Source organism: Dufourea novaeangliae, unplaced genomic scaffold, assembly GCF_001272555.1.
Source record: "Dufourea novaeangliae isolate 0120121106 unplaced genomic scaffold, ASM127255v1 scaffold168, whole genome shotgun sequence".
NCBI lineage: Eukaryota > Metazoa > Arthropoda > Insecta > Hymenoptera > Halictidae > Dufourea > Dufourea novaeangliae.
In genome coordinates this window covers 1,647,784-1,666,083 of record NW_015374062.1, presented here as the reverse complement: position 1 = coordinate 1,666,083, position 18,300 = coordinate 1,647,784, and the positions used below count along the sequence as shown (strand labels likewise).

The window sequence follows — 18,300 nt, the reverse complement described above, 5'->3', positions numbered from 1 at the left end:
TTGTCACGGAACAGGTAGCCTTCATGAAAGACTGCCTTTATCATGATACCACCGTAGCATGTGCCAGCGAACTTCAAAGCTCTATCGGACCCGTGATATTGAAATAGAAATTTATTCATAAAAACTGCAAAACTGATACAGACGACGGAACTGACACAAGCAATACTTCCATACTAATTCAAATGAATTCAATTGATACGAAATTGAAGTAGAGACTCAGTTCTGGATAAATGTAGTTAACATATGCTTAATACAATATTATTTGTATAAATTCGAATTATGTAAAATGATAATTCAAATGTAGATAAAGTATTCTGTCTGACCCCTCAAGTACTTATACAGGGTGTTCATAGTAAGGGTATCAAAAAATTTCAAACCACTTACATCACGTTCAAGGGGGTGGGATTTTGATATAGAAAATGAATCAATTTTTAATTGGCTATAGATTATATCAGTTGTAAAGGAACTCACGACAAGTTCAATGATATGAAATAATTTTACATGGTCTTAGATTGAAAAGACTGGGCAATGTTCGGAAGTAAGGGGTAAAGTATTAACAAGACACGATAGACCGAGATAAGCAGTAAAATTAATTAAGTTTGGTAAATATCATGTTTACAGTTGTAGTATTATATTGTGATTGAAGCAATCAGTTGATTTAGGAGAAAACATTTTACTTTTCGCTTCATGTACGTATTAGTTTTATTACTTATTTGTAATAAGCTTATTTTTTATAACACTCACTTATTGCTGATCCTTATTCCTTACAATGATAAATTTGCAACATTGAGGCAACAGAAGGATTACGCACCATGGATATACTGAATATGTTTTCTTTAAACGTACCTATAATTTTAGAAGTGTAACGAGGACTGAATTGCAATTTGAAAGAACTAAATTTAATCTCTAAGAATGTTCCCCAGGGTATCGTTCAAGTAAAGTGTTCCCTGCATTTCATTCCCTGAATTCAGAAAAAAATGACGAGTGTCCATTTAATTTGAAGAAAAGCAATAGGACATCCCCTTAAGGTGAAACGACGTAAAAGCAGGTACGATCGTCATTCCGTGTTCGCGAGACAGCGACAAGGATCGTTACCTAAAAACGTGGCGTGCATCCAAATTGGCAAATGTCCGACGCGCCCGTAAACAGCGGGAACAAGCCTCGCGGATCCTTGATTATTGTTAGCGCTAAACATTCTCTGGATCGCACCGAGTCCAACTGTCTCATACTAAACACCCATTTACATGTTGTCGAGTCCTTCCGAGATTTCTCGTCCAACTTCCCCCATCTTCGTTCTCTTCCCTCGAAACAAAAGGAAAATCTAGTTTGCGAGTTTATAGAGTGCCCGTTAGTTCCGTGAAACGACTCGCGGCTCGATGTCGCCGCGCAAAGATAGTCCTTTTCAGTCACTGGAGAACAGTTTCACTGGTGTGTTGCCCCGATCGACACGAGGATTATCTACGGATACAAAAAAGAAGCCGAGAACACTGATCGCTGTTTAGACACACCGCAAGTTTAACTATTCTTCGAGCTGCAGGTGATCCACTAGAGTCGTCGAGATAGGTGTTCATAGAGAGAACGAGTAGTTTGGAGTCCAGCTGGTCACCAGCCTCGAGGTATACAAGAGTTTTCTTCGCCTTGGAACTTCCTTGACGGCCGTTGACCTGCCTGCTCCCTCGATCGATCGGTTAAAAGGAAGATCGGGGGTGATATATAGGGGATCGCAAGGTGGTTACTGTTGATTCAGACGATTCTTCCTTTCATTCCCTCTTACCTCTGTCCCCGACTGTCTGCTCTGTGTCTTTGCCTCGATTATATAAAGGAAAAACGACCTTTCATTGCGTTCTTATTGAAATGCTCCGTGATCGACCAGTCACCTCGTGAACGAACCGGCGTGCAGAAGCAACAGGAGCAACGCGAGCGTTCTCGTCGCCGCGCCGCTGTTGCTCGAATTCCCATGCTGCATCGCCGCGGGATGCTCCCCTGAAACAAGCAGTGGCGGCAGATGTTAAGGCAGGAACTTGAAATACGCATTAGAGAGATTAATAGAGATTTCTTTTCAACCGAATATATAAATGCATAAATGTATTCAAAATGACGTTCACCAGGACAAAAGTAATCGCCATCAGAATTCACTATCAGAACTATTGTTACTTTTACTATCACATTCAACACCAATTGGTGTAGATCTGACAATACATCTGTAAAAATTTCCACGTTATATTCAACAGACTAATGTTCGATGTTTGACTGTCCCCTTATTACTGAAAGAAATATCTCATACGGTAACCCATTAAGTATAGAAAACGTGAATTGTCGTCTTCCGTCATCAACGATTCAAAAACAAAAGACGCAGATTCAGGTTTCCTTCTAACAATGTGTTAAGAATAACTTAATGCTACATTTAATATGTTTTTAGTGATGCTGTCAACTGTAAATATGTTGACTAGTCACATTGTATTCCTTTCATTTTCTTACTCTTATTATTGAGAATTGATCGGCTGTTGTACGATTCTTTTTGACCGAGTTATTCAACTTTAAATCAGAAATCGTCTTTCTGACTTTAATTGCTTCTGGGAATCGAAAGAATCACCGCAGAGAGTTCAGCAAGGAAACTATATAAAGGTCAGTCTTTCTTCTTGAAGAAACATTGTGTACTTTTTTGATTTGATTGACATTTCGTTGTACCAGGCCCTTTCGAAAATAGGCTTAAAAATTGCACATATTCAATTTCTTTCTTTAACTCACTGTATCTCGGCAAGGGATGACCTCAATTTATCAGGGAATGCTATAAGTGCATAAATATAATAATTTGAAGTACAGTAGTGTCTCGATGAGTGCGACGTAGGTACTCGGGTCCGCTGCCGAGCATTCATGGCAAGGCGGAAAGGTTTTCAGCCCCTCATAAATTTGTTTTTTACCCGAAGCCCAGCCTCTGCTTAGTTTCTGTTTACTCTATTTTGATTGATTCCAGAAGGGGATCCCCGAGTGGTGGGAATAATGCTGTTGCTCGTGTTGCATTCATCGAGGGATCACTGTAACCCTAAATATTCATGAATATTTTCATTCAACGTTCATTCGAATATTTCAATTTGAAATGCAGCATTACTTCATGATTAGGCCTAAGGAATAATTCATAAATATAGATATCTGGACTTGAGCTGCTCCTCACTTGTTCATCGACCGCCGTCGTTCTTCGCATTTATGCGTGTTCCCTGGGTTCATGCACAGAGCGCCCCGGGCGACGCCGTGGCATTTCTGTCATGCGTGCATTCTTGTCCGTTAAATACGCCAGGACGGCCCAGAATGCGGAGAAAATCGGCTACCAGGGATAAGCCCGCTGAATTGTTCACGGAATGGCAAACCTAGGAGCAGGCGTGCACGTGTGCACATTATCAATTTGAAGCTAGGCTGCCGCGTTCCACTTTACACGCTTGCCTCGAAAACTTTTTGGGGGAAATAGTTTGAGGAGCTCGCGTCGCTATTGAGCAAAGCCCTCGGAATTGAACGGGGCGAGCCTCCTCTGTTAAGCAAAATCGAATTTCTGTGGGGTTTCGATTGAAAGTTATGCGGCTGCGTATTTCACAAGAAAATTTCGTTTTGTGCTGGAAAATTTGAACGTACAACTATTTACGGCAAGCGTTTCAGTATCCAAGAGCCACGAGCTTTATTTGGATTTGCTGCTTTGCCCAGGATATTCGCGGATTCTGTAACTACCATTCTTCTATGGGTGTAAAAGTGGGACTAGTGCGAATTACAACCATTGTTATTACGGCTACGATAATTATTGTCATTTCCGTATTAGTACATTCAACTAATAATAGATATTCGGTAAACAGCAGTAGGAAATTTTAAATGTTTTACTTTCCATTTCTCACCAATAAAGTCTTAAACATCTTATTAGTGCCTAATATATTTGTAAGACAAAGTGATTAGCATGGTTATTAGAACAATAATGTGAACTAAAAATATCCAATCATACTGTATTTGAGTGTCACAAAACTGTAGAACATGTTTTTGTTACAAATGTTCGTAATGACAATCATTTCGAAACATGGTATAATTGTTTTGTAACTAAATTATTTTGTCTCGTATAAATGTATTATGACTATTTCAAACAAAAGTTCAGTCGATTAAAAATTGTTGAGACATTCCAGCGAATACATGAACCCCACATTGGTTGAAATATTAATTTTATAATTTGCTTTAGTAATCGAATTTGAAGTTTATTTTCGATGCTGAAAATCGACACGATTTGTTGGAGCCTCATTATACGCAAATAAGTTTGCACTGATTTAGTATGAGCGTAAATCAAAACACTTATAACTGTTACGTATCACTAATTATGATGTATAAACCCGTATACCTGTTCTATTCGTTACGTTCTGTGTAAATGATCGCTTTCATTAAGTTTCATACTGTTGTAATACACGTGTGAATATTTATTGATAACGGTAATTGTAGGAGTTAAATTTGAATTTGAATGCTGTTGAATCTCTTACTACCGAGCAACATTTTACTTTGCAGAATAAATCATATATTATCTTATAGTAATATTAATTTACGTATTCATGTTTCCAGCAAGTAGAATCAGTAACTAATGAACAGACATGTCAGAAGCTGTACTCAATAACACGTGTATCCAAGACAATTTCAAAATTATTTCCTTCGATAACAAAGACCAGTTGAAACACAATTTATTCTGAACTTTGAACTTATTTTTTCATGAAAAATTGTATCCTTATTATGGAGCTGCACCACTAATAACGGATTACGATGTACATATTACGATATACATATAGAAATATGCAGTTATACAAGCCGTTTCAAAGTTGAATACGTACAGTAAGAGGTTTGAAAAGTTTAATGGGAATTTCATTGTATTTGGAACTAGATCAAACTCCTTGAAAATTGAATACCTCTGCTTAACTCTATGAAGAGGATTAGACCAAAGTTTTAGTTTCTAGAAAGTGGACTATAAAAACGTAAATCTGAATGAACATCTGCAGTCTATTTAATAATATATTCCAGGAGAAAATTTGCAGACGAAATGTCGTACACTCATAGATACGAAAACACTTTGTTAAATTGTTATCAGAAATATCTTGAACGTGAAATCTATAGGGACTGCATTCATGGTATTTTCTCTTGATCATGCGTATTCGCGCATACACTCGCCAATATACGTTATATCGGTCATATTTAATGATTTAAGTAGGTCACATAACACTCCACGTAATGACCTAATTAGATTGAATTAAAATCAGTATTTATTCGCTAATTCCACTCAAAGCTACTCAAACTTCTAAAACAGTAATCTCTAATTGAAATAAATATACCCGTAAGACATCATTAACTTATCTGTACGTCTTAACATAGTAACTCTGTTTTTACTTTCATGTTTAATATTTCATTTATTATTCATATCTTTTTAATGAAGCCTTTCTGGTCTTACGTGTATACAAAGTGGACCAATCAAAGACTTAGATTAATTTTTATGCAAAGTAGTATGGAATAGAGTAATATGAAACTACATACGTACTTTTATTAAACTTCTCAGTTTTTTCGGAATTACATAAGACATTTTTAACAGCTTCAGTATTAACAAAATTCTCCGAATTGCACGATGAACGTCGCTATCGCAAGGCGGCGAATCTTTCATGGAATTCGCGAAATTTTATCATAAATGTCGCGAGACTAGAGATAGTTCCATGAAGCGTCGGACGGAAAATTCGGGTAACATGCATTTCCTTTTCCCCGGGGCAATGGGTTTCCTTCGTGAAGACTTCTGCGATTTTGGCGGATGCATTTATTTTTTTCCTCGAGCATTCCGCGGCAGCCTGCCCTAATTTACGGTGTGTAATTCGACAAACGATCCTGCGGCGCAAGAAACACTCATTTTTCAGTGAAAACGACCGGCGTTCTGAGAGAAAAAGTAGCTATCCGTAAGCTACGAAATGGCGACGAGTTGCTTCCGTTGCAAATGTATTGGCAACAAGAGCAGCACGCTTTTTCCACCGACTGTTAACTGAATCTATTTGAATTTCATTTGTTTGGAATAATTCATTAACCTGACGTAAACAATTATTCTGAAGAGATCAGATCTGAATACACGGATTTTAATTTACTATCGATTAATGGGAATAATATACTATCGTAATGTAAGCAATATCATGGAAAGGTCCGCTCAAATTTCTAGATTCTATTAGGTGTACCAATAAGCAATCCACCATTTTGTTTCAATAAAATTATAATAAAATTTGAATTCAGAACATATTCCAGCCCATTTTTCGTAAAAATTACAACTTCACTGTCTGTATATTAACTACCTCTCTCCCTGGGTTTTTGACTATCGAAGATCTCAATCAGAAGTGTTTTCATACAAATAAGAAAATGTGTTACTGTCTTAGTTAAACATTAAGTACATCACGTTAACCTACATTAATATTGCAATAATGTATGCGTCCGATACACTTTCGAGACCGTTGTAACACAAGTGTAAGAGATTGGATAATTATAATCTTACCAAATCAGTCTTAACACTTTAGTATTACTTTTATATCATTGTACCACTTCAGTGTAACATGTGTATATTTTACTTTTTAAAAATTTTAATTATAGACTTTCGAATAATTTCGTGATTCACGATATGTGGCTACACATTCTTATCTCTGTGGCGCAATTATATTCTGGAATTATAAAGAAAACTTCAAATTAATCATATCGATGTTATTTGTGGTCTGCTCGTAAACACATTTTTCAAATTTTTTATGCAACACAAAACCGAACTCAAAATCTGCGGAGAATACAATTTGCAGTTCTTTTCTGTGTTTGTCGCTTCTTGCGTTTACTCGTTTCCCTGCATCTTTACATTGTCTGTATGCATATTTTTTGGTTGTTCTTATTCTCTTGGGACATACGTACATCTTTTCTCTGTTGCCAACTTCTTGGCGTTTTGCATTTGATGTATCTTTCAATACGTGGCATACGTTATTTCGTGCAACTTTGTAGATGCAGAACAGATACAACTTCGTTTGAAGTTTTGAATATTTTGACAAAAAAATCTTCAAAGTATACCTATGTAAATCTAAACTGATCTTCAGCGTTAACACGACGCAGTTTTTATTATCAGAACAATATCATAATAAAATACATTTGACTCTGTCTTTGCTATTAACAATACAAGTATTTACACTTTGTTCTGAATCCTCATTAATTGCATTATTACTTTACTACTAGTTACATTTACGAGATGTTAAATACTCCTGTTCAGAAATTGAATATTTCTTTATGCAATTTAATAGCTCCGGTCGCCGATCACCACTATTACCTTCGTATAATGATATGCAAATAACTCTGGAGCTTCTGCTAAAAGAATGGAGAAGTCGTTATTCTTCTTTAGTACCACGGAAATTGATATTCTTAAAAAAATATATTTTTAGATAAGTACAGTATCGGACAAATACCTTTTACTATATTATTTGAACTAGGGATACCATCGGTGTTGCATTAAGTAATCAACGCCTGTCCTGCATAATTGTTTTCTCGGGTCGACCACACTTTGATATATGTATTTACATTTGTTTTCCTCTTATCGAATATACCGTCTATTTCGGAATGTCCATAGATCGAGAAACTATGGATATTGACACTATATTTTTGGTTTTAAAACTTTTTGCCAACTTTTGTTCTCATACAATGCACGTTTCAGATTTCAATTTGTTCTTGTAAATAAAACGTCCAAATACTTTCGTCCAGCGAAATAACGACAAATTTTATATTTCGTAACATGTAGGTATCTCCGTTGTAATTTTTATGAAAGCTAGTGCTGGACTAATAGCGAACACTCTGCAGGGCAGAACTTTTATACCATCACCATAACAACCGACAAAGAGAACGCGTCCGTGTCCGAATTCATTTATCCAGTACTGTGTATCACCGACAGAAAAGAAGACTATTCTAATTTTCTTTCATTCCGACAGTACTTTAACCAATTTCGAGTCCCCTTTTAACCATTGGTATAAAGTGTCCACTTAATTTACGGCTCTCAGCACTTTACACTATTTGAACGTATTCACACCTGTGTGTTTTCCTAGTCTAGTCCAACACAAAGAATCTCATTAAATTGCCGTCCCCCTAGTTTCGGAATCCTCGCCTCAGGTCCCACTAAAACCTCTTTTCAACGAACGAAAAACTTCACCGTACTCGCGACGAATACGATAACTCAGGGAAACTCGGTCAACGCCGTGGAATTTAGAAGAATAATATTGTGTCGTCGGAACTTATTTCGAAGTATTTTATAAAGAATCGCGACGCAATCGAACATACGTCGAAGTCGCTTCTTCTTCGTGTAAATCGCGCAATAAGTCTGCCCAACTTTGAACTATTTAATATTCACGAATCAAGTACAGTTACATACATTCATATTCGGACATCGTAACTGCATGTTTCGAATAAGTATACAATGAGTAACAAAAATAAAAGAAACCGTTGATATATTACATGTCACAAAATATTCGGACGTTTTACAAACTGAAGTTGTAACATATTTCGTATCTCATGCCCCAATATACTTTTCATAATAAAATATTGCCAATTGATCTTACCTTTGGGGCCCATTCTAAAGAGATTCGAATTGAGACTACGAAATATTCAGTTTCCAATATCTTCGAATGACAACTCAGCATTATTTTCACAAATATTTCTTTCCCGACTATGCTATTTAGGGACACCCTGTATTAGGCACTAGGTATGTTTATGGTGGAGATAGCAGCTAATGGGGATATGGGCTAAAATTGAAACAGTCCCGGCAGTAAGGAACTCAAACAGAAACTGAGAATTTCCGCGTGTCACGTTGGCTCGGATTTTGCCGAGCTAAATTGTACGGATGAGGTTAAATGAAAAGGGTCCTTTTCCACCTGCAACTGATATTGCAGCTAACATAAATATAATTAAGAGATACGAATTAGCGCTAGAACTGTTAGAAGGCTATTCGAAGATTTTCAATTGAGGCGACGAATACCCAGTAAAAAATCAATGCTCAGTTCGAAAAATCAAAAAGTAAGATTTGCATTCGCTTGGGAAAATATATTATTTCCGATTGGCAAAATATATTATTTTCCGACGAATCAAAACTTGACCGTGTCTCTTCTGACGGAATACGGTACATTAGACGTCGAATTGATGAAGATTTAAAACCACAGTGCACTTTAGCAACTGTGAAACACGGTAGTGGAAGCGTAATGGTGTGGGCGTGTTCCTCTCACAGCAGCCCTGGACTGATACATCGTACAAACGGAATTATGGATCGCTTCCATGATACAGTCGTATTAAAGAATACAATGTTACCTAATGCACGCTATTACATGACGGATAGTTTCGTTTTCCAAGAAGACAATGTTCAGAAACATACGACCAAAATTGCGAAACATTCTTTACAACAAGAAGATATTACCTTGTTACCGTAGCCGTCGCAGTCAGCTGACCTAAATCCAACTGAAAATTTGTGAAGCATAGTGAAAAAAAATGTACAAAAGTATAAACCGTAAAATGTAAACGATCTTTATGTGTATCAGTTGGGAATCGACCGTTTAAGTAGTATAACCCATCAGGCCAGACGTATTTCACGTGTACTATGCTACTATTTTCAGCAATTAATAATTCGACTAAAACAAAGCCACGAACGCAAGTTCGTCATTCTTGATTTTCGTCTCAGTTTTGCATGTTAAAATCCACCCTGTGAATGTGTCCCACATTGTTATTAAAACCCTGAATAAAGAGGGGTTGTTTCTGTAATTTGATAATGCACAGGAATTATTCTGATGGAAATAAAATCTTAACAACTTTCGACAAGAAGTATAGTGAACCCTGAGTGCAGCGACATAGAATAAGGTAATTGTTTTTCATGAAACAGTGGTAACTGAATTCGAACAAAGAAAGCAGTCAGAAAGAGTACGACCATTCTGTAACTGATTGCTATTTTTTTCCGTATGCAAAGAAATGTGAATAAAAAATATAATTGATCAGGTAGCTAAATTTTATTTAAGCCTATGCTAAGATAGATAGACTAACTTACAAAAACTACTTTACATTTATTTAAATAATGAGCATTTGTATTTTTTATATAAATTACGCCTTGAAGGGATCGTTGTAGATACCTTTCCCCTGCACCTAATTCCCGACGAATATTCCGAGACATCTGAATGGAATTACCAATACATAGACGTATAAACCGAAATCCCTCAGAAATGAAGCGTTAGCTACTGGTACAAGAGCGGCATGTACCCATAAAGTCTTTAAAACTTCAGCAACGCGGAGGCTAAACGCTGAAGTACAAAGTGCACTTTCAGAGGCATTAATCAGGCCAGTAATCGCGAGGAAGTGCTTAGGATTTGCGGGACGCAGGTAAAGTAACGGGGGGTATCCGAAGCGTACGTAACATTGGCGACTGTACCGAGCCGGCTCACGGTTGATACTCCGTTTTAATGTAGCTGCATCGATGTACATAATCACGGTTTCCTCTCGGTGCCAAGTTCGCGCGTGCGCGTGTATCTGTGGTGGTTTCTGTACACCGCACGACCTTTGTGTCGTGCTGACTGCATTTATTCTGTGTATGTCACCTTTTGAGGCTGCCTTACGTTTAACTGTCGCCGGCACGTAGAGCGTTAGATTATTTTCTTCTGTCAACGTGCACGCGCTGGAAATGTATAAACTCCACCTGGGACGGAGGAAGTAATTAATGGGGTACTTACCCGTAATTCATACAACTTTTACCGTGATTAGTGTAACATTATAATTATTTCTTTGAGTTTCAAATTTGCGGTATTGAATATCCGATTTTTCTTATTATTTTAGACCTCTTTTATACATTTCATATATCGGGTCGAAGCAAAAGTCCATTCAGTTTTCTAGTGACAAATGAAAGCTATCATCGACAGTTTCTCTGACCTTTTTTCTTTAGTTTACACAAAAAATCGTACACATGTATATACATATTGTTAAAGAATTATTAGTCATTCGAATTCAAGAACTGCGTGGCTACGAATACTCCTGTGACGCAATGTATGTCAGAATTCTAACTCTGGTTTGTATTTAATTGATCTGATTCAATTTCCTGGAGAAGCCTTTCTAGTGGTTCCTCTGTGAAACCAAGACTTGATGAATGCTAACGCCCATGAGGTGTGCTCTCAACTACGTCATTAATTTTGAGTTGCATCGCACATGAGTTTGCTTCTATGTTGTATATCGCTGCAGCTCGCCGTTGGAGCAAGCGAGAATCGATAATAGGCTATAAGGGGTTAATTTAACGCGGCAAACTTAACGACAGACGCAGCTGTTCTCATAATCTTACGTACATATATCCTAACTGACGTTGCATGAAATTATTGGTACCTGCTACAGAATCGAAGTTCAGAGAACGCTACTTTCGATTTATTTACAACGTAATCTTTCTACGTGCTTCCTATGCATGAAGCCTTGTAACAGGGAAATCCCTTTTTGCTTCTGAAATGAATGTAGTACAATTTGAATTAATTACAACGTTTTCATGCAAGATATTAAATGACGTTTCACTTCTTTTTAATTATATGGACCTATTAAATAGTAATTTTATGAATTGTTTCTATTTTATAAATATATGTAAATTTATTTTATTGTTTAATATGGTTTCTTATTAATTCGTAAATACAGTGTTTTTGATATTATATATTTTAAGTTTGTTTTTTGGACATGTGGTTGCATTTGCTCACTCGTGAAACAAAAAAGCTCAGGCTAGAGAAAATTCGAATACTACAGTATCTTTACTGAACAATGAACTAAGAATTATTCAGTGAACTCTTAGTATTGTGACTTTATTTCTACACAAACGTAAAAAAACCATATTTTTTGTACCGTGGTTCGAATAATTTGATCACTCGTTGTACAGGTCATCATGAGTATCACAATGTATTATATTAATTTGTATAACGTAGAGAATATTTTTTGAAACTTTTAGCATGGTTTAGAGAGAAGCAAGTGTCCTGCGGTGGGATTTCCACATGCAATGGACAATAAAACTCCGTATGCGACGCTCGAGAAAAGCTGATTGGGTAACGGACTCCGCCGAGGGAAGCATAAAAAGAGTCGTTTTTGCAGGGAAAAAACAGCATAGCAATATAGGTCATCCGACGGTGACACCTTCCCGAGTGAGCGTCGAACGAAGCTATAGGACGGCGTCGATCAACCTACGCATAACGTTCAATGCTCATGTTAGAAGAAAAAATGGTGAGCAGCAGTTGAATAGAATTTGACGTGATTGGACAGCAAACGATCAGCCCTTTTACTTTAATTTGAGAAATCAGACTTTTTTCATATCATGAAAATTAACAATTTTCAACCCCAGTAATAAATTTAATTCTAACTAAGAAATAACTTTGAAGACTTAAACAACACTAGAGAAACACTCAAATATCTAAAACTGACCAACTTTACTGTGTCAGTCGATAATGACTTCTATATGAGTACGTTGCCGAAATGTACCTGTAGTAGTTTACTTTTGTTATAATTTTTTAACGAAGTAAAATAGACTGAAATGAAATTGTTGCGTTTGTTGACGATCCACTTATTTGGTTGCAAGTGCACGCGAGACTCTCTTCTAAAATTCGAATTAATACGCTTATCCGATTAAAATAGTTAAAAATTCACAATCTAAAATCTGCAAAGGAGTTTACGACGCTGCTTTCTTGAATCAAAATCCTAGAAACTGACCCGGATGGAACAATACCACCCTCTAATCTCCTGTTAATTGGCGGGGATTTCCACACCGAGCGTTCTCTTTGAAACAACAGAGAAGCTAACCAAAACAGAAGCACTATTTAGAAACAGATAAACCACAATGACCATTATATCAGTCAGTGTGACACTTACGGACAACAAGCGTCGAGTAAAACCCTATCCAACAACGATATCTTCCCAACAAGTCTACTATTCTGTACATTCTGTAAATTTATGCACGATTTAATCTCCCGCTATCTCCCTTTCGTGGGGAGAAATATATGACTGTAAAACCATGTTCTCATAACATGTCCTAAGAAGGGCAGTTAACTAGATGTCAAATTAGTTTTGAAGAAATAATGGTTGGAAGTTGTAGAACTAGACCTCATAAGGGTAACTATATACAGGGTGTATCAAAAGTGTTATAGGTCCCTGAAATGGGTCACTCGTGAGGTGATTTGGAATAAGTTTTTCGTTAATTTTATTCCTTCCTTTCCAAATTGTTTTTCAAGGGCTGAAATTTCTATTATATTATCATCTTATTCGTAGAAACGAAATCTCCCTTCTAATGTTTACGTAACGATCTTTGCCACACTCTGTACTGAATGAATTCCTGTTTTCATAATCCTACCGCTAATCACAATTTCTGCCGCGTGTAACAAACTTAACCGAGCGGCAACTTCAAACTTTATGCGAACAAATAATACTTCCAACTGGTGGAAGCTAGAGATGCTGTTACTTACTTGGGAGTCACGTCCTGAATTATATTTGTCACCGCTCTGAAAGGCAGACTTTTGAACACGTATCGTGAGCCGAGTTCAAAGAGCGCAATTTTCTTGTACCTTTGCCACGTAGCCGGGGTTCAGTTCAAGTAATCCAATCAAATCTGGAGTTGTAAAGAGAGTTCAGTCGCACTCTCAGTGGCACGAGTTTACAAATGATAGAAACGTTCGAAATCAGGGTAACTTCGATGCTATCGCGAACCTTGGAAAAATTATCGTGGGATCCTATTGCGAAATTGATTCGAACAGTAAATAAAGTTTCTAATATTTGGTAGATGCTATGGTTGCCTCACAGTAACTACTGGCTCACTCTGCCTCGCTTGCTTGTCTCGTGTATTCTATTTAAGACGCGAGGTAACTCGATCGAGACAGTTATCGTTTGAGGCAGCCTCGCGAGAAAGCCTCGCAGTGTTTGTACATAGCTTAAGAGTTTCAAGTACCGTAAGCGAACAATTTGTGAGGAAAACACGAACACGTGTATAGGGTGTTGCATATATCAATTAATATAAATGAATCATTCGAAAATACAAAATTATTCAATTTTTATCTGAAACATTTTTCGGTATCATCGACGGTTTCGTAAATATTCGAGGAGTTCAGTTTAAATGACTTACACTTTAACCCATAAAATTTTGCTACACTTTTTTTAATTCTGTAGGTCATTGAACTACAGCTTTCGTTGTATGGGTACCCTGGTACCTGGTTATTGAACAAGCGTATGAATACGTTTAAAGTTTTCATGCCTATAACTTTCTGCGGATATTTTTATTCTGTAAACGTAAATCAATGTAAAATTATCCAAAGATTGAAAATGGTTTTGCCATATTCCAAGAAGAACGTAAGAAATCTTTAAATGCATTTTGGAAGTGGGTACCCGGGTACCCAGATATTGACATAAGGGATAAGTAAGTACAGTGTTCGTACGTATAACCATCTTTAAGTTTGCTGTCATAACTCCAAGCCTCTTTCACTTTGCTCGAACAACATCAACAGTCAATCTGAATCAATATTTTAAGCTTTTCCTATGCTTCAATTTCCATATTTAAGTAAGAACTGTCGTATTTTTCTTAGGTATGCACGAGAAACTGATGTTGTTAATGAAAACTCGACGATTTATTCTGGTGAAAAGCAGTGAACGAGGTTTGCATAGAAGAAAAGTTCATTACAAGTTGAAAAGAAACCAGGAACTGGGGTACTGGAGTACAAATAGAATTTCTTTTCAGCAAGCAGCACTTCGATTAAAATATAATTTAGTTGTCAAATAACAGTTAATTACAGGGAAAGCTTTACAAGTAAGAATTTCGTGTGGTCGTTATATTAACTTCCCAATTATGAATAGAACACAATGTTATATTCCATGTGCAACAACTTAATACAAAAATTGGAAACTTACTTAAACAGTTGATAATATTTAAGCAGAGAAATCGTGGACTGAAATCAGTTAAATTGTTCTAGTAGTTACATAAAAAATAACAGTTATTTTATTTTACTAATGAAAAAGGTCATTTTCAAAGAACTTTTCGTTTTGCACGAGGCGTGTAGCAAAATGAAGTAATTACATTTCCCAGCACTTTGAATATGATGGTAAACTATGAATCATGCAACTCTTTCAGCTTAATTGAAATATCAAATAAATGATAAATATATTCAATGTTCTAATGCAAATTTATACTTCCACAAAATAATTTTAAAACGTCAGACATTCTTTATTTTGTCATCGAAGGATATTAAAGGAGATGTATCCTTTATTGACTTCAATTTTTCGATCCTGTATTGTATTAAAAATTAAGTAAAAGTGTTATAATTCCAACGGAAGTTTCCATTTTATTTGATGAAGCTATGAATTCATAATATCGGCAGTTTAATAATAGACGGAGGTAGATGAATTGGATTGCAGAATTTTGCAAGAACTTCGCGAAGGAATGTGTAAGGCTTTACCAATTAAATCTGAATTTGCTTTGATTCGGATCGAAGCAATAACCGGTTCTACGTTATCTATAGAATTTCGGTGCACCATGAATCAATATTACGTTTCCAGTAATATTAATACTAGCGCTTATCATTCATAACGTGTTTACATGAACGTGACTACAAACTTAATCCAACGGATGTACAATTATTGTCATTAAAATTACACTTAACGAATGGAGCGCTGTTGTAATTAGTTTCAGGGACGTCGAATTCGAATGTATAAATAATGCGTGCCATTGAATAATTTATAACCTTCCGTTTTAAGTGATTAATACAATGTTATCAAATGGGCAAATATTTCAGCGCGTTCATTCTCACGCGTTCATGTATTGACAGAATTAATACACGTAGCGTGAAGTTACCCTTATAATTCCATAAATATTGATTTCAACGCAAATTACTGCTGATCGAAGTAGTGTAATATTCTAGTGGACAAATGTAATCCATTATTTGAACGTCTGCATACATGACGTGTCTATAAGTTCCTACAAATTTTATCATTCCAACTGTACGGCTAATTGTAGCAAAGTTCTAAAATTTAATTTGTTTAAAAATTCTAAATTAGCCTTAATGCTATGTTGCTCGTACGTTTTTGTTTCATATGGGTCACGAAACAGTACCATGTTCATTAAACGTGTAATTTGTTAACCAGATTCTAGAAATTATTTATATGTACTGATTAAGAATTTTATGTGTAAGAATCAGTTACTTTATATCAGACTATAGATAATGCCTCGTAGAATCCTTATTGCTTTATTGTTCTTGTACATCTGCGTAATCAAAAAATTCCGGAATTTCATGGTTTAATATTCTTTTGTTAATATTGTCCGTCGAACAAGATTCTGTAACTAATAGGTCGAGGAAATATTGTTAAGAAAACAATTTTGAAGATTTCATCTTCAAGAAGGAATATTTTATAAGAACGAATTGTAAATTCACCGCGCTGTATCTGACTGTCGATGAGAGGGCGCGAGGAATATCAGGGGAAAAAAGAACAGTCCGCGTATTTCTTCTTCACTTCTCCACGCCGCTGAAAGTATTTTTAATTAAAGAGTTCTTCTACAGCTCCGGGCAATTGTAAAAAGCGTTCGACGAAGCACGTTCTATCGAATTTGAGCGAAAATCGATGCTAGGGACACACTAATTAACAAGTTTAAGATGAAGTTTAAAAGCTCGTCAATTTGCTTCAGGCTTCAACATAAACCCTATTACTTGAAATTCGAGGAAAAAACGATGGAGAAGGAAGGAAACAATTCTTGATTTTTGTTCGGATCTCGCGTAGCGTGGAACGAATAACAGTATTTCGAGTACACCCCTGCGCAAATAAAACGATTCGGAGCTTTTGTAGCGTTTCTTTTTAATTTTCCGGCGGAAGACTGAATTGAATGTGCGAAGTGAATAAAATATCCGAGGATCCCGCGGAGAATTGACATGCAGCCAAATACATGTTTAATTAAGTTTCTGGATAGACGCAACTGGAACAATTGTTTCTTTTCCGTGATTCAATGTTTAAAGCACTTTTTTTCGCGCCTGGTTTTGTTTAGCTTTGTGTTGATGTTATTACATCAACTTATTTGCATTATTCAGAATAAACCTTACGCAATGAAATATTATTAAAACTTAAAATGACTAGTATTTTTAATATAACCGAACACAGAAATGACGAGAACCTTTCATTTATTAAGTCCAATGTTTACTGTAAATTTGGAACAATAATTCAACTGTGTTTAAGAAATGAAAGTTTTTATAAAACTGTCAAAATTGGAGATTAATATTTCTAAAAGTCATTTACTTACTGTGTTGCGAGTGACAGGGCGGATATTCAATGAAATTTTTTTGGTATTAAAAGGTCCAAGATTGACCCGCCGCAGGGCGCTTTCACTTCGACTGACACCCGTCAAATTAATATTCGGTGACAGATTTACAAGTGCAGGGAAAATTTCTCGTTGATCCGAGAAGTTCAAGCACGCTGATTGGATTGTGTTGCGAGGTCTTCAGTGCGAGAACTTTACTGCATCAGGACCCCACACGACGTATTAATCTTGTGCAAATAGTTATATTGACAGTAATAATATTAGGTGACAACAAATAACGATTTACTAAAAGATAATGAAGTAATAAACGGAGGTACCGGAAATAACGTAGATCTGTGTAAAGAGGTTGACTGTTCCATGGTTGAATTTCGACTGACTATTCTGACTGGATGTGACGGTGAGAAAAACTATGAAGAAGGGAGACTCTTTTCTATTGGCTAAATTGTAAGAAACCGTAAATGTTTCCCTTACGCCTAATTTCCCTTGTGCCTTACACTTTGTTCCTGGATTCCTGGAATCAGACATTGTGAAAAATTAGTTAGAAGACAGCTGTCCAGAAATCTTGTTTCATACAGTTCGACGGTAATAAAAGAATGTAGACCTTTAAGGTACGTTGGACAGATAAGATACGTTCTATCTATATTTTAATAAGGAAATTTTAATTTTATTCGTTTCACGATTCGTTTCAACAAAGTACAGTGACGCCTGATATCTCAGTTCATGTCAAATCAGCTTACTTTTTCGTAGAAGTAGCGGCAACGTATTTCCGGCGCGAAGGAAGTCGGTCCATCATTTCAGTTTCCACTAGGAAACACAAACGGAGAGTAACGAAGTTTTATCGGTAAAGTGCGCGACAGTTCGTGCGGACGCACGCCCTTCAACAGTGCAGACGTTTGTAACAATCGATCGAAATGAGGAACCCATCTGCGGTTCTAATCAAGTTTCCCATAAGATCCAATCATATTTGATTAATCGCGGGATTG

The 18,300-nt window shown here is 36.4% G+C and overlaps 1 protein-coding gene across 1 annotated transcript in view; it reads right to left on the bottom strand.

Annotated features, from left to right (window-relative positions):
* Positions 1–1,873: 1,873 nt before the first annotated feature.
* The window catches only part of LOC107190164 (basement membrane-specific heparan sulfate proteoglycan core protein-like), a 117,905-nt gene continuing 101,478 nt past the window's right edge, over positions 1,874–18,300 (bottom strand). Inside the window, exon 6 of the mRNA XM_015578917.1 lies at positions 1,874–1,983. Coding sequence (XP_015434403.1) covers positions 1,874–1,983 — 110 coding nt within the window. The remainder of the gene's footprint in view (positions 1,984–18,300) is intronic.